The sequence below is a fragment of the Cyclopterus lumpus genome, chromosome 5 (genome assembly GCF_009769545.1).
Source record: "Cyclopterus lumpus isolate fCycLum1 chromosome 5, fCycLum1.pri, whole genome shotgun sequence".
In the NCBI taxonomy this organism is placed as follows: Eukaryota; Metazoa; Chordata; class Actinopteri; order Perciformes; family Cyclopteridae; genus Cyclopterus; species Cyclopterus lumpus.
This window is the reverse complement of record NC_046970.1, coordinates 21,795,818-21,818,669: the sequence shown is the minus strand read 5'-3', so window position 1 is coordinate 21,818,669 and position 22,852 is coordinate 21,795,818. Positions and strand designations below refer to the sequence as shown.

The 22,852-nt window shown below is 42.8% G+C and overlaps 1 protein-coding gene across 2 annotated transcripts; it reads right to left on the bottom strand.

Moving 5' to 3' along the window:
* Positions 1-1,535: 1,535 nt before the first annotated feature.
* On the bottom strand, positions 1,536-22,599 carry pacsin1b (protein kinase C and casein kinase substrate in neurons 1b). Of its 2 annotated transcripts, XM_034532861.1 has the most exons (11): positions 22,425-22,599; positions 16,751-16,841; positions 8,266-8,394; positions 6,555-6,711; positions 6,219-6,454; positions 5,491-5,646; positions 4,965-5,140; positions 4,744-4,864; positions 4,029-4,153; positions 3,395-3,654; positions 1,959-3,276 (listed from the first exon to the last, which is right to left on the bottom strand). In XM_034532861.1, the coding sequence occupies exons 3-11, from the start codon at positions 8,323-8,325 to the stop codon at positions 3,167-3,169; spliced, it is 1,401 nt and encodes a 466-aa protein (XP_034388752.1). In that variant the 5' UTR covers positions 8,326-8,394; positions 16,751-16,841; positions 22,425-22,599; the 3' UTR covers positions 1,959-3,166. The 2 variants fall into 2 exon arrangements, with proteins under 2 accessions (XP_034388751.1, XP_034388752.1); XM_034532860.1 differs by lacking the exon at positions 16,751-16,841 and having other exon boundaries at positions 1,536-3,276; positions 22,425-22,592.
* Between the last annotated feature and the right edge of the window lie 253 nt (positions 22,600-22,852).

Sequence of the window (22,852 nt, the reverse complement as noted above, 5' to 3'; positions counted from 1 at the left end):
CTATTTCCTCCTACTTTTTACTGTTTACTTTACTAGTAAAGAAAAAAACAAAATACCAAAATCAAATTACTCACATAGAATTCATACATTATTATTTAATAAATCAGACTATTTTGTATAGAACAAACTACTTAACAGAATGCAATATAGCTGAGCGTAGACACATTAATGCGTCAGCAATAATAAACCAATATTCTGATATCAAATAGTATTGCACAGGGGGGAATTCTTCTGCACAATGGGTATCTGTCACGCTCGTTTCCCAGTGTCTCCTGCGTCTCCTTTCTCCTGGTTCCCAGTTGTCTCTCGGTTTCCATGGTCCCCTGAAAGTCTCTCAGTGTGTTCAGGTGTGTATGTGTGTGTTTCCCGTCCTTACGTCAACCTGGGGCCCAGTCTACCTACGCACCTGACATCAATCAGCTCGTCACCGCTCCCCGCTCTGCACACACCTGTCAGCAATACACCAATCAACACAGTAACCTTGCTCCCCTCCCAAGTCCCTGTCTCAGCTACTATTAACGCTTCAGGCTGCAGTAGTTTCTAAGATTAATCCTGATGATGGTTTTTTTTTACCTCGTGTTCCACCACTGTTTGTTCACTAAAACATATTTTTTTTCTCAGTCTTATATGTGCCTCCCAATTGTCTGATGACATCTTTTTATTTTTTTGTGTATGAAGATGAACTATACAGTTTATAAATTACAAAGTTCCTCTCAACATTGCAGATCAATGTTCCTGAACCCCCCCGCCCCCCCCCAAAAAAAGAGGAGAAAAAAAGCATTTGAGTAATTAAAAACAATACATTGTTTACCGTCACTGGAGTTTCACAGTGGATGCTTCAGGAAGCTGAAGTCTTTAAATTCATATCTTCAGTCGAGTCACCGAGTGTGTCGTGTCGGTGTGAACTGAGTTGCAGGAGTCGGATTCTGTGGAAGCGATTCTCTGGTTCACTTTGTTAAACATGACTGTTGAGAGTCTTTGCAGTGGCAGAGTGGTAGCTTTCTTTTTTGTTGTTGTGAAGGCCACATTTATTTCGCCCCCTTCTGAATCCAGTGCTCGCAACAAGTTTTCAAAAGTGCATATAAGCACACACACGGAACAAGAGACGTTTCCCTCCTGGATCTTTTCAAAATGAACTTCTCCTCTTGCAGCAGAAAAGGCAAAACGGCTCATCAATATTTCAGAGACGGATCCTCTTTCTGGCTTTTTTTGTTGTTGTTGTTGTTGTGTGCGGCGCTCGTTGCAGTCCATCTCAGTCTAGGTCAGAAAGACGACACCAGACTTCCTCATCGACAAAAAGGTGTCATTTTTCACCTACGTCCGTGGTTGCCAGGGGCAACAAACCAAACGACGCGTGTACCGTGCTGCCACGTGCACTCCTAACATGTCTTTGTTTTGTTGAAAGATAAATTTTCTGATTAAATCATAAAGATGTGCATATTCAATGCAGCCTGTACTTGAAATAGACCAATCAGGATTCATTATGTTACACACACACACACACACACACACACAAACAAAATAATCAAATGGCATCATCATCATCCCGATAAAAGTTTTAATTCGATCAAGAACCTGTTAGTGATTTGGAGGAAAACTAATTGAGCGATCATAGCGGTAAACAGTGTGCGGGGGAGCATCAGCATGCACACAATCACAGAGATAAGAGCTGGAAGCTGATAATGCAGAGTCACTGACATTCACTCATAGTCAACACGTAACTGCCAAACTTTAAAAAGAATAAATATAAACCTTGGTGGGGAAAATGAAGCTCGTTTTCCAGGCAGGTTTTTAAGACAACAGGAGGAGAGGCTAAATGAAATGCAGTAGCTATAACGGGCACCTCGCCAGTGACGGGTGGGACAGCGGCGGTTAATGTAAACAATTCTTGCACGAGTTTTGATAGAGTACATATTTCCACTTCTTCAAAGAGGAGCTCTGCTTAGTGACTGTGTGTGTTCACTTTATTGATGTTGAGCTGTCTTTTTTATTTTTTATTTATCTTGGCTCGGAATGCTAATTCAGTGACATGCTACGGAGTGCGGCAGGAAAACGACTAAATGCATGAAAGGAATAGTTATAGTGCTTATATTAGGATTAGAGATAAAGATTGATGCCACTCTTGTGTGTGTGTGTGTGTACACACACATTATGAAGCTACATATGAAGCCAGAGCTAGCAGCTGGATAGCTTAGTGTACCAAAAAAGACAAAGCATGGGGAAATAAGCTAACCTGTCTCTGAAGCCCAGTAAATAACATCTTGTACCTTGTTTGTTTTAATTGGTTCAGAAAAAAAAGTTGTATTGTTGGGGATTGTGCTGTAACCCTTTATTGGCTCTTTGCCAATAATGTCAATGGCTGCCAAAACTGCCGCGCATTTACTTCAAATTTGTACGGATTAAATAAAAGACATTTTCAAAGTCTCTTTTCTCTCTGGATCAACGGAGAAGATGCAAGACGTGAGCTTCAGAACTGCTGGCAGGCAGATTGTTGTTCTCTTCAGAGTCAGGCTAGCTGTTTCCCCTTCTTTGCCAGCGTTTATGCTAAGCTAAGCTAAGCTAACCAGCTCCTGGCCGTGGCTTCATATTTACTGTGCAAACATGAGTGATATCCATCTTCACATCTTCTCTCAGGGAGAAAGCGAACAAGCACATTTCCCAACACTATCCCACATGTACACATTTTTCTTTTTTACAGAGACAACACCGTATTCAATGAGAAAAACAAAAACTGTAGAAACTGTAAAAAAAAAAAAAAAAAAGATTAAAATATATATACATGAAATGCACAATGCTTAGCTCATTCTCGCATGTCAATACGGTGATGAGAGGACATACTGTATGGCATGTTAGCGTCGTATCTGAAGTCAAATGCAGCCACACACACACAAAAGAGACTGATATATTTTTGTTTTTCTTTGCTTCCGTTGCAGTGTTTTTGATGATGATGATGATGATGATGATGATGACGTGATCCTGAACTTGTTTCAGTAAAGTTTTCTCTGTGATATGTGCTGAGATGAAGACGGATCACCGTGCCCGACGGGAAGAGGAAGCTTTGCTTTCAAGTCTCTGGCAATGTGCAGTTACGACTGGACGGTTCAGTCTGTTTTTTTTGTTTTTTTTTCCCCCACCCCGATGACACCAGCGTCCTCAGCTGGAATGGCTACATCGGCTCCACGTAATTGGCCGGGTAAAGACCCAGCTGCCCGTTGTCTAGACGACCTTTACACCAGCCCTGCTCGTCCTCGTCCTCCAGCTTCAACAGCTCGTCCCCTTCATCAAAAAAAAAAGGAGAGAAAGATGATGTAATTCTGATTATTATAATACATGTTACATGGATCCTACAGCTGTAAACAAAAATCATTGTTTGGTCAACAGGTGTCCTGCTCACCTGCTCTGAAGCTGAGCTCGTCCTGCTCTTGGCCTTCGTAGTCGTACAGCGCTCTCACTCTCACGCCTTTCAGCATTTCCTCGTCGAAGGGGTTGGTCCCGCCGTTGGTGTCGTTCGCCGAGTCCGGGGCCGTCTGGTCCTCGTCCGGAGCCGCCCGGTCCTCGTCCGGAGCCGCCCGGTCCTCGTCCGGGGCCGCCTGGTCCTCGTCCGACCACTCTGTGGAGGCCATGAACGCCTGGTTCTTCTCGTAGCTGCTGACACTGAACAATTCAGCACAACATTGGTGTCCAATCCAACCAGTTAAATGTCCTAATGCTGTGGCTTTTTTCATTTGTTGTCCTTTATCTTTTAGACACTGCTAATACAACTACTATTATTATTATTATTATTATTATTATTATTATTATTATTATGACTACAGTACAAAAGTTGTATTTGTGTAGTTGTGATTAAAAGATGACAATACTCATTTATAAAAGACCACACGGGGACGGAAGACACCGATTACACCAGATATAGTATGTAAAGATAAACTGATGATTTACACTATCTCTGGAAAAGTTGCAACATACATTTAGGCGAACATCTGTTAAATAAGTGTAATATTTTTAAATGTGTCGGCGTTCACTCTCACCTTCCCCGGTCTCCAGCTTGAGCCTGTTCCACTGCCGTTGTGATGTTAGTCAGCATGACGCCATCGCAGCCTTTCTTTGACTTTTCTTTCTTGGAGATGTTATGGCTGAGGTCTGCGTTGTATTCCTGCACAACAGAGGATCTACGGTTCAATTCCAGGTATATCACTCAGTGTGCCATGTTTAAGTCACCTATTTTTGAGCGACACCAATCAATATGATTGCTAATCAATGCTGGACACGGCATAAATATTCCGTCAGCATCTTTTACGAACACTTTGCAATATGGTCGGCTCTCCTTTTTTAGTATCATTTACAGAAAAGATATGATAATTTCTCATATTTGTTTTTCTTGTTGTTACACTAGGATAGATAGAAAAAAATTATATTAAAAGGAATATCTAAACATTATGGAAAAATGCCTATTTGCACCCCCCTGCTTATTACAGCGCCACGTACATACTTTGATTAAACAAACAAGATATAACAAGTTAATTAATTAGCATTTTAGCAGGCTAGCTGTTTCCTTCTGTTCCCAGTCTTTATGCTAAGCTAAGCTAAGCTAACAGGGAGAGTGGTATCAACCTTTTCATCTAACTCTCAGCAAAAACAAATGTCAAATTATTCCTTTTTTGATGATCAGCCAATAAATATGGCAGAATACTGCAGGTCTCCATTGATGTTTTAACGTCTTACAGCTTTAGCCTGTTTCTGTACCTCAAACTGTGGCCAGTTCATATGCATGCCGGGGCCGTGGGTGTTGCTGAACCACTTCAGGTCTTCCTGCGGGCTGGACGACGTGATGGTGCGTTCAAGTTCTCTGTACACTGTAGCATAGCTGTAAAAAGACGGCGGGTTGGGGGTGTTAGCGTACAGGTTAATGATTATCTGACCGACGCCTCTCTCCTCGTACGAACTGATTTATGACCGTCTCAAACCTTTGGTCTTCCGTGAGGTTGAGGTGGCGTTTGACGTCCAGCAGCACCTCCCTGAGGAAGCTCAGCCTCTTCTCTTCAAACTGCTGGCACTGGTCGAACACCTGCTCCATGTTTTCCATGTACTGTGGAGTGCACTTACTCAGCTCATCCAGAGCCTTCTCATACTTCTCCTTAGCCTTGGTGGGAACACACACACACACACACACACACACACACACTGAAATCAATGATGTTGTTCGATATCTCACTGCGGTCACATGCGAGTCGTATTAACCTTGAGGTTAAGGTTGTTTTCAAGGAGGAATCGTAGTTCAAGTGTGTGAAGGTCACGGCGGTCAACAGCCATGTTGGGTGAGCGAGGGAGACACATCCATGTAGAGGGGGAGGTATGGTATTCAGTCGCACATTAATAATGTAGCCGAGATGCCTTTATGACACTTGGCCCCGGCGGAACCAGCTCTACATCTTAAAATAGCCCGCAAACAGCTTTTTTTTCACAACGAGCTGCAGCAGTCGATGCTCTCACCTTCTGGGAGTCCTGCTTGCATTTGTCCACTTTCTCGTGGAGTTTCTTCTGCTGGTCGGCGGTCACCGAGGCCTCTCCCTTAGTGTTGGCCTCTCTGGTGGACGCCAGCTTCTCCTCTTTGCAGGCCATGTGGTAGGACTTCTTGGCAGCCTCGAGCTAAAAGGAACGCAATCAATCATATTTGATCGTTTGAGAAATATACACATGAAAGAAGCAGGGCTGCAATGAATATGGTTGTTTTCTCAACTGTCTAATATCATGATTATTCTTCTAATTATTGCTAATAAAAAGGAGATGTGTTAAAAACGTTGTTCAGTTTACCGTCACATAAGATAAAGGAAAAACAGCAAATACTCACAAATTAGAAGCTAAGAATGAGGAATGGAAGGAATTATTTATTTTAAATGATTTTTATGAGTAACCAATAATCTATATAGTTGATTATTATGTTCTTAAACAATCAGTGGTTAATTATATATATATATATATATATATATATATAGAATTGTTTCATGATAAGTAGTTATAAAAGTGTTTCTAATTGTAGAACAATTATTTGAAAATATTAGTTTCAGCTGATGATGATATTAAAAGTAAATAAATGACAGAAAATACAATACTGATCGTACAATTTGTGAAATATCTGCTGCCACTGGAATTCAAATTGAGGTGAATTGAACTCATCTCCGAAGAAAATAATAGACTAATTTTAATAAAAACCCACTTACCTCTTTTAGCTTTTTGGCCCAAGGCTTCTGGGCCTTCTTGAAGCCCTCGTCTGTCTCTTTGGTTTCTTTGAATCCTCCCATCATCTGTTTGTGGTACAAGTCTTTCTGCCAGTTCTTCACCTTCTCAAAGTCCTCGTTGGTCAGGTTGTTTTTCACTTCCTGGTGAAGCTCGCTCACCTTCTCCGCCTCCGTCATCACCCCCATCCAGGCTCGCTCTACCGTGCCGTACTGAGGCCCTGGTCGAGGAAGGGAGGGTGAGGTCAGAAAACACAGATTGTGTTGTTGAAAAACACGATGTGACTTTGCAGAACATGCGCCGTGTGACGGAGCGGTTACCTTTATCTACCAGCTGCCTCCACCTCTTGGACCACTCCGTCAGTTGCTGCGAGTAGGCTTTCTCGATTTTGGCACGCTCCTGGATGCAGTTCATCAGGTCATTGCAGAGCCGGTGACCGTCGTCGATCCGCTTCACTGTACGTTTGTAGTTCCCGACCTTCCACAGACACAAAAAGGTACCTTCAGCAAATGTATATGACCCCGAAAATCAATCGTGTTAAAGGAATAGGTCCTTTAACACTCCGGGACTCCAGTCTTTGTGCTAAACTAAGAACATGTTCTCTAAATTTCTTTGAGATAAACAAAGATAATCTGTTTTGATTTGCGGAGATCAGTTAAGGACATTGATGCTCGTTTTTTTTTACAATCGTTCTGCTGCTTTTAAAAACTAAGGAGGTGACTCCAAAATATGTGCAGAGAGCTGACATGATGATGCTGGAAAAACTGGGAAATGTTATTCAAGTTTTTTCCGATCTATTCTAGTCGGTATTTATTATCTTCTGACTACAATTCCTCGTTCTCGTGGCACGAAGACGCCGTGATTTGTGTTTCCGTTACCGAGGGAACTGCGGTCAGGGAATCACTGCGTGCGACGTGCCTGCAGGCGATGCAATGAGTAGGCAGGTGGGAACAGCAGGGGGGAGAGAGAGAGAGACTGCTGGGAAGAATGGATCCATGCGACGGGGGTTAATATCATAAAATGTACAACTCTCCGTGGACGCGGGAGCTGCAAACTCCCAGAGTTGGCTGTGCGCTTTAACTAGAGACACAGTGGCAGAAGAAGAGATGAAATCCCACATTCATTTCACACATCAGTGAGAGAGAGAGAAAGAGAGAGGGACAAAAGGACTGCATCCTTGCTGAATGCGTAATCGGTGTTTACCTCGACCTCGCACGGAAAAACGTCACTCATACGTGGACTAAATAAATGAAAGCAGCCGGGTTGGGGGGTTCAAATGATTGTATTCCACACCAGCACTCTCTGCTTCAGCCGATTCAGCACTGCAGCAGCGGCTGTGTGCTGGAAACGGGGCACCTTTGCTGCTCCGGCCGATTGCTGGTCGAAAAGGGGGACGTGGAGAGGATGCAAACGCAGCCGAGTCGGAGAGGAGATGGATCCTGAAAGCCTGAACGTGTGACGACGCGTCTGTCGCAGAAGCCCAGCCATCGTACATAAACATGACGGTCAATGTTATCTGCAGCTTCAGACAGTTTCCAACTTTTTTTTTTTTTCCTGGTTCGAACACCGGTGAACCGGCCTCATATGGAATGAACGGACTTCTGGGAACTCGATGCTCGAATTTACTTTTGGACTGTTTGAGCTCAGGAAAGGTTGTTGAGAAACGCAGCACAGCCTACTGTCATCCAGAGCTTAGACAAAACATGTATTATCAAAAATTGTTCTTGACCGTACATTCATTTACCAAAGCAGTACATCAATTGTTGCACTCACTCTAACAGTTGCATAATAGAAGATGCGGGTGGCTCGGTCCACCTCAATTAGAGATAACGGCACTAATATATGTCGCCGTTTGTCATCGCGCCGAGCGATTGAAAAGCGAATGTCGTCAACGGATCTGTGCCGACTCAAAGATGATTCACTGGCGATTAAAACAACTCGTAGGCTTATGGACGGGGGGGGCCTCGGATCTTTCCTTTCCCCTCCCGGCCGAGCCGTGCAAAGTTCCCCGTTAGGTCGAAGCGGTCTCACCTCCCAGAAACTGTCCGTGGTCTCCTCCTGGCTGGCGGACTCGTCGTAGGCTCCAGACATGGTCTCTCCAGATTTGGCCGGATGGCTTCAGGCTGTGGCGGTCTGCAGCAGAGTGACGCTCCTCATGCACTGGAAGAGAAGACGAGCATCACCACGGAGACTGTGAGAAGTGCCGACCTGGTAATCCTAAACACCGAGACGCTACGTTTGGTTATTGGCTTTGAGCATCGTTGCTGCATACGGCGTCTCTGGTTATACTCACTCAAATGTTCTCGCAATAATCAAACTGAACGGCATGCAGTTATGATGCTTTTTTTTTTTTTTACAGATGTTGCCATGTTTATTCCTGCAGGTCATGTGATCACAGCATCATAGACTCAATCTAGACACTTGCGCTTATATAATACCGAATTCAAAGTGGATGAAGAGAAGGCAGTGCACAAGAAAACGTTACGCAAGAGATTATTAACCACGCAGAATAAGAACAGAACAAATTAAGCTGTTATTTTTTTAAAGAACAATAGATAATGTGACTCTGTGGCTGACGGATAAATAACAATTGTTTGTATTAACTACCTATTGTTATTCACAATTTCCTAAAGCCCAAAAGTATTCAGTTTACAACAAGTATACCAAACATATGCACACAATTACTTCAAAAAATCAAATAAATAAATTGACTAGTTCGTAAACTAAACACATTTTTGTTTTGTTGATTAAAATATATGCCCCTCATCATATTTGATAGCCCAAAATGCTTGTTTTGTATGACCAACAGTCAAACACAATGACGTAAAAAAATATTTTATTGAATTCAATATTTCCGCGTGATTGAATTTCAGTCCTGTCAATCAAACAGTTGCTTCAGCTCGAGACACTTTCACAACTTTACAGACACAAACTGTAGATGACACATTTGTACAAAGTACAAACTAAAGTACAGCAGTGGAAATAAAAGATAAAAAATCACCTCCTGAGCATTTTATGTTACTCAATATACTTTCCACACACACTGATATCAGGACGGTGATAAAGCACCTTCACCCCTCGTAACCCGTTTCTCTCTCTCCTCCCCTGCGATATCTTTGCTAATAGATGTAATGATCGGCTGGTAACCATTAGTGGCATCGACTCAGCTTCAATCAGAACACTTCCACCTCATTTCAGAGTAATCATCCCTCATACTCAGAGGACGTTATCACAAGGCCACACAGGAACACACGTGGTGAAAGTAGAAGAGAGGAACTCAAAGCAATCCATCCATCCATGGATCGACAGCTGAGCGGCCCTACCGAGAGCCCCCTGTGCAGAGGCCCAAGGGGCTCTTGTTGGAAAGTCAGTCAAACAACTACAAAGACACAAAAAACTACCACAGCGATGCATTATTATAGCAGAACTACACAGGCAAGCAAAATGACCACGAAGAGAAGTACAAATCACCAAAAAAGAGATAAAACACGTCAACAAAGAGAAGCAAAATGACCACAAAGCATAAAAAAAAACGATACGCCATGTGACCACAAAGATACCCGAAATGACAACAAAGGAGGTGAAAAGTGACAAACACAAAGTCGATCACAAGGCCACATCAAATGACTTCTAAAAGATGCAAAAGTGACCACAAAGACATGCAGAATGATAGCAAAACAACTACAAACGCAAGCAAAACGACCACAAAGACGAGCAAAATGAGTACAAAAGAGAAACAACAACGACCACAAAGAGACACGTCTCTAGAGATGATGCCAAACGAGACGCAAAGCAATCACAACGACTACAAAGAGAAATGAAACACGACTACAGAGACACGAAAACGACCAAGAGGGATGCAAAAAAAACAAATCACGGCGATCGCAACAACAAAAGAGACACAAAAAACGACTACAGAGAAATGCAAATCGACCGCTAGGAGACACACACACACGCTTTAGTCTGTGTTCAGAGGACCATTGACTCAAATATGTCCATGTATCCATCTGCACAGGGACCGGTTATCACTAGAAAACCCCTAAATAATAGAGAATAAGTAAGCAGTGATCTCCGTCAAACAATAAGTGAGGGAAGACAAAGGCGGACTGAAAACAATATCCTGGCGCCGCTGCAGCCTCCACGTGCTCGGGTTCGGTGAACAGCCGACACTGCAAATTAAAGAAAGGGACCACAAGCGGCTCTAAGTAAGAGGTAATTAGCCGCTGCTAATGAGTTCATATAACCTAAAATCGCTGAGAACTGTTTCTTGTAATGATATTTTTTACCAATCTACAAAACCTTTTAAGTCCATTAAATTAAATTAAATAAGAGTTATTTGTGTAGTTTTACAACAATAATTTGTTTGATTTGGCATATTTGTTTGGCACCATTATTCAAGATGGGCTTACAGTAAAAAAAAAGAAGCTTCCTAAAGCCTCCCAAATAAACTTTACAGATATAACTTAAAAACACTGCGCTACCCCACTATGATATGATGACAATAGCCCAGACGTGTTGTTGCTTTTAGATATTCACGCACGCATTAAAATCACTGGAGGGAAACACTGAGATAAAAAAAGAGAAGATGACACAAAATATTAAGTAGGATATGTTGAGGCGAGAGCGACCCGACACACAAACAAACAAACAAATAAAACACACATCCAGATAAGATGCAAATAGGGGATGCAAATGAGCTGCTATTTGACTGTTATCAGCTCAGTGAAATGGAAAAAAACAAAATACCAATGAACAGACAATACAGTGAAAGCATTTGATAGAAGATGAGTAACAACATTTAAAATGTTAAAAGGATTCGTTTGACATTTTGGTAAATGAGCTTATTTCCTTTCTTGCTGAGAGTTAGATGAGAAGATCAATACCGCACGGTGAATATGAAGCTACCAGTTAGCTTAGCACAAAGACTGGAAACAGGGGGAAACAGCTAGCCTGGCTCTGGTAACACAATCTGTTTACATTCACCAGATTTATCTGTGTTTAATCTGCACAAAAAATCAAAGTGTTAAAAAAAAAAACCCGACAACCTGTGGTTTCAATGTGCTGGACGATTTCTCGGGCCGGGGGGTTACGTTACCTGGCAACCACATAACATATAACCCTCTGTAAAACCACAACGTGTCGTTTCTATACTTTGTATACATTACACAAATAAGATATAACGTGTTGACTACCTTTGGACAGAGCGAGCTGGTTTCTCATGTTTCCGGGCTTTATGCTAAGCTAACCATCTGCTAGCTTGTATTAAGCATGGAGACATAATATTTCAAAATATCATCAACAGTGATCCCAACTTGATTTGTGACACACAGAGTACACTCTTCGCAGTGCATGTCTGTGTTTCTTTGAACGGCCTTCTCCACCAGAGTGAAGATTGCCTCGTGATCAACGAAAAATGAAAAAAAAAAAAATCTCACTAAGACAAAACCTGCAGATGAAGAGGGATTTGACGCGGAGGAGACACAGGTGAAAACAATAGAAGGAGAGCGGCAGTGATGTGTTCTGATAGCAGGTCAGGGGGAGGGGTGGGAGGAGCTGCATGGGTATTTGGGTCAACCGCGCTCCAATGCATGGAGCGACACTTTTTTTTGGAGGCTGAGATGAGATGACAGAGGGAAGTGAAAGAAAACTCAAAAAAAAAAAAAAAATCCCGTTAATTGAGGGGAATTTCCGCGGCGTGGTAAAACAAACGCCTCGGCCGGATGCGGCGTGGAGCATGGCACGAGTGGGTGTTTTATCACGGTTGGTTAATCCATTAGCTACGTGCCCGAGAGGGGGCTTTTGTTCAGGCGAGCCCTTCGCCTGGCAGATCACAGTGGAGGAAAACACAGTCACACACTAGCTTCTTCCACTTTTTCATTTTTTTTTTTTTTTTAGAAATTAAGCTATCTGACAAAAAAATAATGACATCAACCTGACTGTATTTCTAATTTAGAGTGCACCGTCTAGTGAGTTATTCACTGTGCTGAGACAAACAATAACCCCCCTCCCCACACACACACACACACACACACACAAACCCAAACATTGGCAGCACCCTCCAAGGTTTAGTCACCACCACATTGATTCACTCTCCTTCTCCTCCTCCTTCATCATCATCAACACTAGGGTTAGTCTTGCAGTCCAAGCTAAAGAGCCACATCCCACAAGACAACAACAACAAAAAGCATCATTGGGGATCCCCGTCCCTCGACAGCAAGTGCACACGAGCACCAAAAGGCACCACAACTCGCAGCACGGCAAGCCGGGTCTAGCGCCAACGCGTCAAGAGAGCCCCGAACCCCCCAAACAAAAGACCCTTAACACACCCGAGAGAGGGAGAACGCAGCCCCCCCCCCCACCCCCCACGCCACAGCAACAAAAGCTTACCCCCAGTCCTCCATTAACAGCGGCTAAGGCTGCAGCTCCGAGAAAAGAGACACGTGGGCTCCCCCAGCAGTCAGCCTCCTCCTCCTCCTCCTCCTCCTCTTCTACTCTCCTCCTCTTCTCGCTGATTTTTCCCTCTGCGCCGCACGCCGTCCTCTCTGCCTGGCTGGCCGCCGGAGCATCAGCGTGCAGCGCGGGAGAAGAGGAGCACTAATCTGAGATCTTCTTCTCCGGCAGGACAAATAAAAAGACTGTGTGCGTGTGTGTTTCACTCAATGAGTGAGGGATAATCCTGTGATGCTTTGCTTGAATGGCTCAGACAGAGCAGCAGACCAGTGAGAAGGGAGAAAGAGAGAAAAGGGGGCGGGGGGTCTATGAACACTGTGGATGCTGTGGTGTGGATGTGTGAGGTGTTTAACGATCAGCTTCTGTGGAACTGGTCATGGTGGAGACATTTAAATGGCAAAAGAGGAAGTCGTGGATAATTTTATGCTGTTTTTCTTCCTCTCTAAAATAACTGTGGCTTCCACAAGACGAGGAGTCTCTGATAATACTGTGTGATCATAGTTAAAAGGTGGCTCATTTTGAAATCCACACACATTCACACCAGCCTTTCCAGGTTGCAAAGAAGCCAATCGGTAGTCCATCCGTATCATTTGGGCAGCTGATGCACGACCTGATGAGTCTGCAGAGTCTCAGCTGGTTGAGCCTCGAGTCGTCCATCTTCTGAGTGGGGACCTGAACTGTGTTTAAATACATGCTGGACTTTTTTTTTTTATGAATTAGATATGTTTTTAGTTGTCTGACAACTGAGAGTTTGAAAATAGTGATTTCATCGCAGGTCAGGATGCTGCTGGACAAACTGCTGCTGCGGAGAGACGTCTGTGTGATCTGATATTTGACATTTAGAATGAGTGATCACTCTTTAAAAAACTATGGACATCTTTAAATTATCACTTTGTTTGACTAAGTACGGACATTTTCGGAGAGGGAGGAAGGGGAGAACGGAGAAGAAGGTGGAATGAGAGAAACATTAAATTTGTTGGTCCATTGACAAAAGAGGCTTCATTCCAATACATCATAAATTCCTTTTCGTATATATATATATATACACATACATACCTACATACATACATAAGCTGTTCTGAATGGGCATAAAGGCCAGAGGGCAGATGTGTGCTGTTGACATGGCAGCCATAGAACGGTTAATAATTAGACACCTTGTCATAAAGGGCTAAGCGAAAAGTTAAGGCGTACAGCTGTAGTGTATAAAAGAGGGTAAAGAGCCAGATGCAATAAATCCATAAATATGCTGATGACAAATGTTAAGCACAAAGAAAATAGTCCTCAGGGAGAAGAACATGGTTTTGACAGATGGAGAACATAAACAAGTAGAGAATAAGGGATTCATTAATAAATTAGACTAAGAGTCCACAGCAAGCTAGCATCGTTGTTCAGCGGGTTAGCGTGGTAACTTTCGCTTATTAGTGTGCTAACGCTAGCTTATTAGCGTGCTAACGCTAGCTTATTAGCGTGCTAATGCTTGCTTATTAGCGCTGAATCTCTATAAACAGACTAGATTTTGGTATCAGGAGCAACCTGGTTTCTGTTTGTAGTCCGAGTAATATCGACCAATCACGTTCGAGCAGGCAAAAGAGGAACGCGTGCAATCTGAGAACCCACTGGCTATCGTCCGACGACGATTTAGCTATTTATGGGTTTAAAATGAGCTTGTGAACTCGCTACTTGTGAAACAATCCGGTCGTAGAATAAGAATAGATTTTCGACTAGGTCACCCGAGTTTTCGGGGGAAGAATCAAAATCTCAGCAGGTGGAGAAAAACAAACTGATTAAAGTTACGTTTGCATTTGAAACTCTGGAGTAAACAATAGAAACCATTACTCTCGCTGGATGTTACCTGACTGACAACTACACAATGACAAGGATCGCCATTGATCACAGCTGACATGCTCTTTTATTAAATATCCACGCCGCATGCTTTTTCTCATCGGGGACAGATGCAAGTTTGCATTAAAAAGAAATAACAAAAAACAGTGCACTCCAGCTTCAGTCCATCCATCATACTTAATGTGAGAATAAAGAATGTGGTATTTTCCAAAACAGTTGTGAGGCGAGACGTCAAGAAAAAAAGAGGATATGTTGCCTCGTAAGCGCCCTGACATTCTAAAAAGGTTAATTGACCAGAGATGATGTCCCCACACACACACACACGCACACACACACACACACACACAAACAGAGGGGTGATGTAATCTGAAGTCACTGTCTGGACAAACTGGGTTATGCGACACAGAGATCGATACAAGAGAGCAGGACTGAGCAACAGAACGTTGTGTGTGTGATGTGTTGTTCACCTTGACGACGGATCAGGGGGTCAACAACACTAAACCTGGTCTACTCTCGTGGTCTCTTTGTGTACTGTAAACTAAAAACATGGACGTGTGATCGCTATTGTGCAACAAATACACTCTTCTCCAGTTGAATATCACCAACGGCAGTGAGTGTCGCGGGTGAATCAAACGTGGAATGAACAAAGAGAAACCGTGTCACGGAGGAAGCCTCATTAAAAAGGCATTTAACCCTCAGCTGCTCTCGTGGCTGTTGTGCAATTACCTATATGTGCAACAGCTGTGTGAAGGAAAAAAGTGCAACAAGAGGATTGCTTTGCTTGTCGACACATTTCAGGCAGCAGACGGCAGAATATCTATCAATATCTATCAATATTCACGTATCATCAATAACACAGACGTTGTGGACACGGGCATACTTAAATACCTGCACAATGGTGCTATTTTATAGCTACTAGCAGAGCACACTCCCCCCCCCCCCACCCCCCATCAAACTGTCAGTGGTCAAGTTGCATTGTGGGTAATGCAGGATTGCATGGACTAAGAAAGACGATGCCTTTGGTTCTGCTGCAGTAATTTTGATTTTTTTTTGTGAGTGACAATAGTTGAGTGCTTTGTCCATACCGTCAATAAGATAAGGCAACACAAGGCAAAGGTCGAGGTCCGTGTGTACCGAGCATAATGATGACCTTTTTTTGCCCACGACCTATTTAACAATATACACACAAAAATCCCCCCATTCGCACATTTGAGTTGGAACTCATCTGCTGTATGCAGGGTTGCAAAATTCCGGGAATATTCAAAGTTGGAAACTTTCCACGGGAATTAACAGGAATAAACTGGACATTTTGGGGTAATTTAACTGTATTTACCTTGTCATAAGCAGACACGCATGCAAACATTTATAATACACCTTTTAAAAATGACGTTTTTGACATTTTGTAGAGTAGAACTTTATTCTTTCATCGAACAACAAAAACCTGAGCGTTGAATAAAAAAGGTGTATTCCCTATGATCGCCACCCCCCAACCCAATTTTTTTTGTGTGTTTTTCCCTGAATCCTTTCAGGTCTAAATGCTTTCTTCCTGGACCTCATCAACGTCCTCGTCACTGCTGTAAAAAGTTAGTCTACTGTATACAAATAAACCTGGTATTAAAATGAACATGGCTTCAGTTTACCAAGTAATCTATATGCTAGGTAATGACAAACAGTGTTGGGAAAGTTCACTTTCTACATGAACTAGTTCAGTTCATAGTTCATAATTCAAAATGTTGAACTAAGTTCACAGCTCCAAAAAATAAACTAGTTCAGTTATTTTTTTCAATATGTTGCAGCTATAATTTAAATCTCTATCTGTCTGCAATACCGCTCTTGGCCTCTACGCAACTCGGCGCTCTCACACTTGCCAGGCATAGGGCTGAAACGTTCAGACAACACTGATGACAAAGACGTTCAAAAACAACAGAACGTTTTATGTTTATGTTTCTGGCAGACAATGTTCCCAACCAGCTGCATTCAGAGTCCAGCTGAGCTAGGCGTGCATAGTCTTGTTCTCAACTACATTTAACTTCCCTGTTATATGCTTTTGCAAAAAAACATTTTTTTCTAAAAATTCCCGAGACAAAACTTTCCGGCCCTTTGCAACCCTAGCTGTATGACAGGGTCAGAAAAGCTCCCGACTACACACTCAGGTACAAAACTACACAAGTGTACAACGTTTGCGGTCTTAAATGTCGACATCGAGACGCGTCGTTTACTGAACCTGGTCTGGTCCTCTCTGCGGCCGCTCTGGTCCTCGACAGCGCGACGCCAAGTGCTCTCTGACAAGCCTCCGGGAGAACCGACACCTGAAACTGAGTCAAGGAGCGTCAACCGTTACGCTGCAACCGTGACACATCCTGCGGTCCACACACACACACACACACACCCTGAACTTTGACATATCCCTGCGAAGGCCCATTAAACCATGAATCATTAGCTAGCTGCGAGGGAGGGTGGAGACTTGAAGGCTCTCCCCTGGACACACACAGGAGCGACAGGAGACTCTGAGACCGACCGATCCAGAGAGACGAAAGGAGACAAAAAGTTACTCGTGGCGAAAAAGATAATGAAGGCAGACAGGAAGTACACAAGAGAGAGGAGCGGGGAGATAAAAGCCTGCTGCGTGGAGGGCAGACGGGGATGAGTCAACGTCGGGGGCATCGCTCGATCGATACGGATCTGCTGATGTACGGCGAATGCCGCATGCGAGGGATGGACTCGCCGCATCGCTTTTCACGTATACACGTGAACGTAAAAATCATTCTCTCCAAAGTCAGAGAAGTGACGCCGGGATGTTTTCGACTACACTCTTTGTGGTCATTTCTTCCTGTGTTGATAGACGGCGTCTCCGTTATGGGCCATCTGTGTGTCATCTAATCACGTTCGTCCCCCGCGGGGCTCGCTCCGTTTGACCCCGGTGTTCAATCCCATTATGGGAGGAAGTAATTTACGACCCCCGGTGGAGGTCAGAGGAGAACTGAAAGGGCTGCGGGTCTGGTCTTGTAATGGAAACGCACTCTTGTGATTGAGGCTGTTCTCCTGCTGTGATTGGACGACGTGCCACATCCCGAGGTCATTAGTCGAGGTCCCCCTGACCTCTTTCTCTCTAAAACACTCAAACATCTTTCAATCGTTTGGAGTATTTTGTATTTTGTTTATTCAATTAGTGAAAGTTTTGCCGTTCTATATCAACAATTGTTTACATGTAAACTCAACACCGTATTTTTGCTGCTGCTTTCAGCCTATATGCTAAGCTAACCGTCTCCAGCTTCATATTTAACGGACATATATGTGCATGGTTTCCACTTTCTCATCTCACTTTCTGTAAGAGGAAGCATATTCTCCAAAATGTCGACATATTACGGTGAATATGCGTGGTGCTGGGGTGCCCTTGAGCAAGGCAAAATGTCCCTATATCTATTGAATAAAATTAACACGTTTAAGAATCTGACTTATATACAATTTTCTCTGTGTTACACGCAGTTTGGTGGGTGCGTAATAAACAGTGAGGTTTGGGGAATTAAATTAACATTAAGAAAACATGGCTGTCATATGTGGATGTGTGTGTGGTTATACACCATTTAATATTCTGCGTAGAGCCAATTCTAATCTTCCAGGGTTTAAAACAAATTAAATCAATACTCCAGGGCAAGCGATGAAGACGTCTGTGCTTTTCAGCTTTTTTGTAATCAATAACCTTTTTCTTTGTGTGTCAATTGAAGCCTTTGGAGTCAAAGTGGGCTCATATTGGAACTGATTCATTCAGTGACAGTGCAGCAGCTGAAAGCTACGAGATGCCTCGGAAACAAAACCTCCGGTTCTGCCGAGTGAAGCCAACCTGCATCCCTTCTACTGACCAGCAGGGGGCGACTCCTCCGGTTGCAAAAGTCAAATCGTATAGAAGTCTATGAGAAAATGAGTTTCTACTACTTCTCACTTGATTTATTCCCTCAGCAAACTAACTATTAAATAACTAATCTAATAAATCGGGAAAATAATCTGCATATAAATCACTAATGAAAAAAACATGCCGTACTTTTAACGGGCACACCACACACAGACGCCATGTATAACAAACCCGGCAACACCTTCAGTAGCCCTCTTACGGCCTTTGGCTCTAAAGCACCTCACACACACACACACACACACACACACACACACACACACACACACACACACACACACACACACACACACACACACACAGCACTGCACTACACTAAACATCTGACACACTTGAGCCTCAGAGGAGCACAGCGAACCCGAACGACCACTTCAACACAACAGGGATTATTCCTTCTGAAATAGTTTGTTTGGAAGTATCTGTAGAGGCCCGGTACAGTAAATGTAGTTGGAATTTTTCAAGAAACTAATTAAAAGAACTTAAAAAGACAACTAATGATTATTTTCTGAATTAATCGTTCAGTCTTACCTTCTATAAAACATTAGAAAAACTGTGAAAAATACCCATTAGAATATCCTAAAGCCCAAGGGGAGTTTATTAAATTTCTTATTTCCTCATGACAGTGCAACATGTTCTATTATATTTACTATTTGGGGACCTGGAAAAAATCAAAGTTGTGGGCTTTATATTTTCTTCAACTTTTTTTTCATATTCAAATGACTAGTTTTGTCCAACCAACAGACAAAAACCAAAGATATTCAGTACATAATCACAAAAGACAAAGAAAAGCTGCAAGTCCTCCCAGATAGGAACCTGGAACTAGATAATAATTTGAATTTAAGCTTGAAAAATGACTTCAAAAGATCAACAATTGTTCTGTCCATCGCTCCATTTCAGGTTCAAAGTTTTAAACGTGAACGTGCTCTATATGAATCATGTGTTCATGGATGTATCATCACGAAAGGACCAGGATGCACCTCCTGGATAAAAGAGCCGTGTTGGCCTGAGGCCGTTTGCCTCCGAGCTGCACCGTGCAGCTTGCTGGTTAGATTCTGCTGAGTCAGCATCTGCAGGCGCAGCGCAGCAGAGTCAGACAGCAGAGACCCAACGGGGAATTCATAATCAGTGTCATTGGCAACATCTCATATGAACAATTCCCACGGAGAGAAATGTAGTAGATTTCCCTCGCTTTCGGTTCTCAAATGGGAATATTTGATGATTTGCATCTAATAATCCCTCCTGTTTACGCTACAGTGATGAGTAGACTGAGATGTTGGGATACCATCATTATTTTTTGCAGATATAGAGTATAAATAATTTTAAAAAATAGTGTTAGCAGATAGTAAATATACTTTGTATACCATATAGTGCATTCATTTAAGATGCAACAGTAAATGTAGAGCACGTCATATTAAATAGAGAGGTTTCATGATTTCTACAATAAAGTGAATATATTTTAGACTGCTGAGAAAACAAGCAACGTAAATACATCAGCTTAGATTCTGGCAAATTTAATATTTTTAAATATGTACTTTTTGGTCTTTTTTTTTAAAAAAAAACAATGGATTACTGGATTTATCAATAATTAGCAGATGAATCAATCAATCAATCAAATAGTTGTTTGAGCCAACGTCCTATATTAAAAAAAAGCAGTAGGTTTAAATCACATGTAATATCGTACACATTAAAATGTTCATCCTGGCTTTTCGTTTTCCATCGCAGTTTCAATGTTTCATAAACAATAATTGGCATTTATTCCGAGACAATTCTTCTTACGCAATCGGTATTTCACGGAGGGTCTGCAACTCCCCCAGTTGCATAACACCTATGACCGTGGTGCGTAATGGCAGCTCTGCCCTTGCAACCCCCCCCCCCCCCCCCCCCGGCCTTTAAGGAAATGCAGCCGGCCTTTCTCCCATGATGCCCCGTGAGGATCCTATCTCAGGCTCCAATTACCTTACAGTTCAGGCCCAATCCAAAGCCACCATGCAGTCTCGTGTATGGAGGAGGCTTCAAGAGAATCCTTTTTTCCATTCAGTGGGTTAAATGCGTTGCCTTGAGTGTTCGTCCGTTGGTGTTCGATACAGCAGCTTTGAGAAGACGCTCCAAACTGACAAATTTAGTTTCAATCTAATTGCATTGATCCACAACCCTGACGGAAAGGCAGCTGATGTCTGAGTTGCAAAGCCCCCCCCCCCCCCCCCCCCCCCCAAAAAAAAAGGACTCCAAGAAAATAATACGTTTAATAGCTTCCAATCCGCGAGCACCAGATGTGACACGCCGAGCTTGTGAGTGCAAATGGAAAAAAATTAGAAGCCAAACAGAAGCGTCGTCTATGCCTGTTGGGAATAACATCGTAAAATCCATATAGTTATTTATTCGGACGATAGGTTTTAGTCTAATTAATTACATTAGCGATGACGGCGGCTCGTCTGTCATTTGCTAAACAGAACGGAGTTCAACCGGCCGCCGCAAATCAAATGAGTGTCCCTCATTTGTCACAAGAATTAATCCAATTAGGCGCGCTCTCGATCAAAAGCACTTCAACATGTGTGAAGAGACTAATCCTCTCTCTCTCTCTCTCTCTCTGACCCCAAACTGTGATATTAAAGCATATATGTGTTTGCTAAAGCTTTGTCGATGTGGTGTGATGATCAGAAATGAGACGAGATCATTTCCTCACAACAAACCGCGTAGGAGGCCGAGGATTCCTACTCAGTTTGTTGACAGCGAAAAAAAATACACTGAGTGAGAATAACTGCCATTCATGCAATATTTGCATATTTATGCTGAATGAAAATTCTACTCGCATTTAAAACAAACAAACAGAGAAACATGCAAATACACTGAGGGAAGCAGGAAAAGACGCCATTAGTCCGTTGAAAGGGCTACAGACAAATACGGGGACTTTAAAGACTGCTCTTCCACTAAATTGGGAGACTTCAAAAGCAGCAAACTGAATAGCATCGCCTCCGCGTGGGACTTCTTTCAAACTCCACCCCTCCCGATTCGTGACACATTCCCGTTTAAAACATGTGTCGACTCGTCTCTGGGAGGCAAAGCTGATATTTTTCCTCAGCGTCGACGTGAAGAAAGCTGGTCCAAGAAACACACCCAAGACAAATGTTTCATGTACTCCTCGTGAGGAGCAAACTGAACTTCATTAGTAAAAAAACAGTGCAGCGGCCCTTTAAGACATTAAGGAATAACACAAAGGGCTTTTTTTCAATTTATTTTTTTATAAAATAAATTGACTTACCAAACTTTTGCCATAGGCTGTATTAAATAGCTGCACAGATGAGAGATGTGTCCAGCAGCCTGTTGTACTGTCACGTGGACGCACAATGCAGTGCATGTAGTTCAGAACCGTGGACAGAGCTCCTCAGAGAGGCTGTGCTCACATGGAGGTCACAGCACCTCACAGCAGCCCTGGTCTGATCCACCAGCAGCTGATGAATCAAAGAAATGTGCTCACGAGGAAACACTGGCTCTCTCTCCAGTGATAGGATTTATGTATTTATTGTTTTTACTTCAGTCATCCCTCCCTAATTACCCTGTGCTGCAGCTGCTGCTGCTGCTGCTGCATGGATCTCTCACTGCACCCTCTGCAAAAATCAAACTCCCACTAAATATTGTCCAAAATGCATTTTGCTTCTGTCTTTTTTTATTCCTTTTAGAAGTGAGGGTCGTGGAGCAGGAGTACCTTCCAGCCTGCCGGTGGTTCAAGTGACCCGCTCGTCAAATGCAGGTTCTTGTGATACAAAGAGATGCTACGACAACGACGCGTCCTCTCAAAGCAACGCACGTTCCTTTACTTGAGTCACGTAGACCGTCTCAAAGCGGGGGGAAACCCTCCTGTTCTCACCAATAACCGACGTAACGGCTCACAGTAAATTAAGCTACTTTTTTTCTCCCCCACACAACAACCCTAAGCTAGCTGTTGATCGCGGATATGTGGCAATAACACCAAAAAAAATTAAGACGTACGTACCAAAACGATTTTTTAAATCCAGCTTCTTTGAATATTTTTTTATATTTTTTTTAATAATATAATCATTGTCTTCATCAGCTGCCTCCGTTGTATCGCCCGGGAGATCTGTCGCTGTCGGAGCCGCCGGATGGGGGATGGTCCGTGAGTCAAGGTAGCCATGGCCTTAATGGACAATAGCACTTCCGGGATGCTCTTTCAACATAAACGTTTTTTTTTTTTTTTTAAGAGGGAACGATCGGTGGAAACTTATAATGGTAAAATAAAAATTAAATAAAAATAAGTTTTAGAGTAAGATACGTTTGTTTTTAATTAATATTACAATTAAAAAACAAATTCACAGTAAAAAAAAAAAAAATCTTCTTTTCTTTTCACGAAGAGAGCAGTACAGAGTTTAAAATGAATATGTGAAAACATTTTGAGCAAGAAAG

What these genes read in the sequence shown, in the direction of transcription:
- pacsin1b (XM_034532861.1), bottom strand. Translation starts at nt 8,325, where the DNA reads ATGTCTGGAGCCTACGACGAGTCCGCCAGCCAGGAGGAGACCACGGAC. An exon ending in GGGCCAAAAAGCTAAAAGAG is followed by an intron (nt 5,647 to 6,218) that starts GTAAGTGGGTTT and finishes CGTTCCTTTTAG; the next exon opens with CTCGAGGCTGCCAAGAAGTC. An exon ending in CAAGCTGGAGACCGGGGAAG is followed by an intron (nt 3,655 to 4,028) that starts GTGAGAGTGAAC and finishes TGAATTGTTCAG; the next exon opens with TGTCAGCAGCTACGAGAAGA.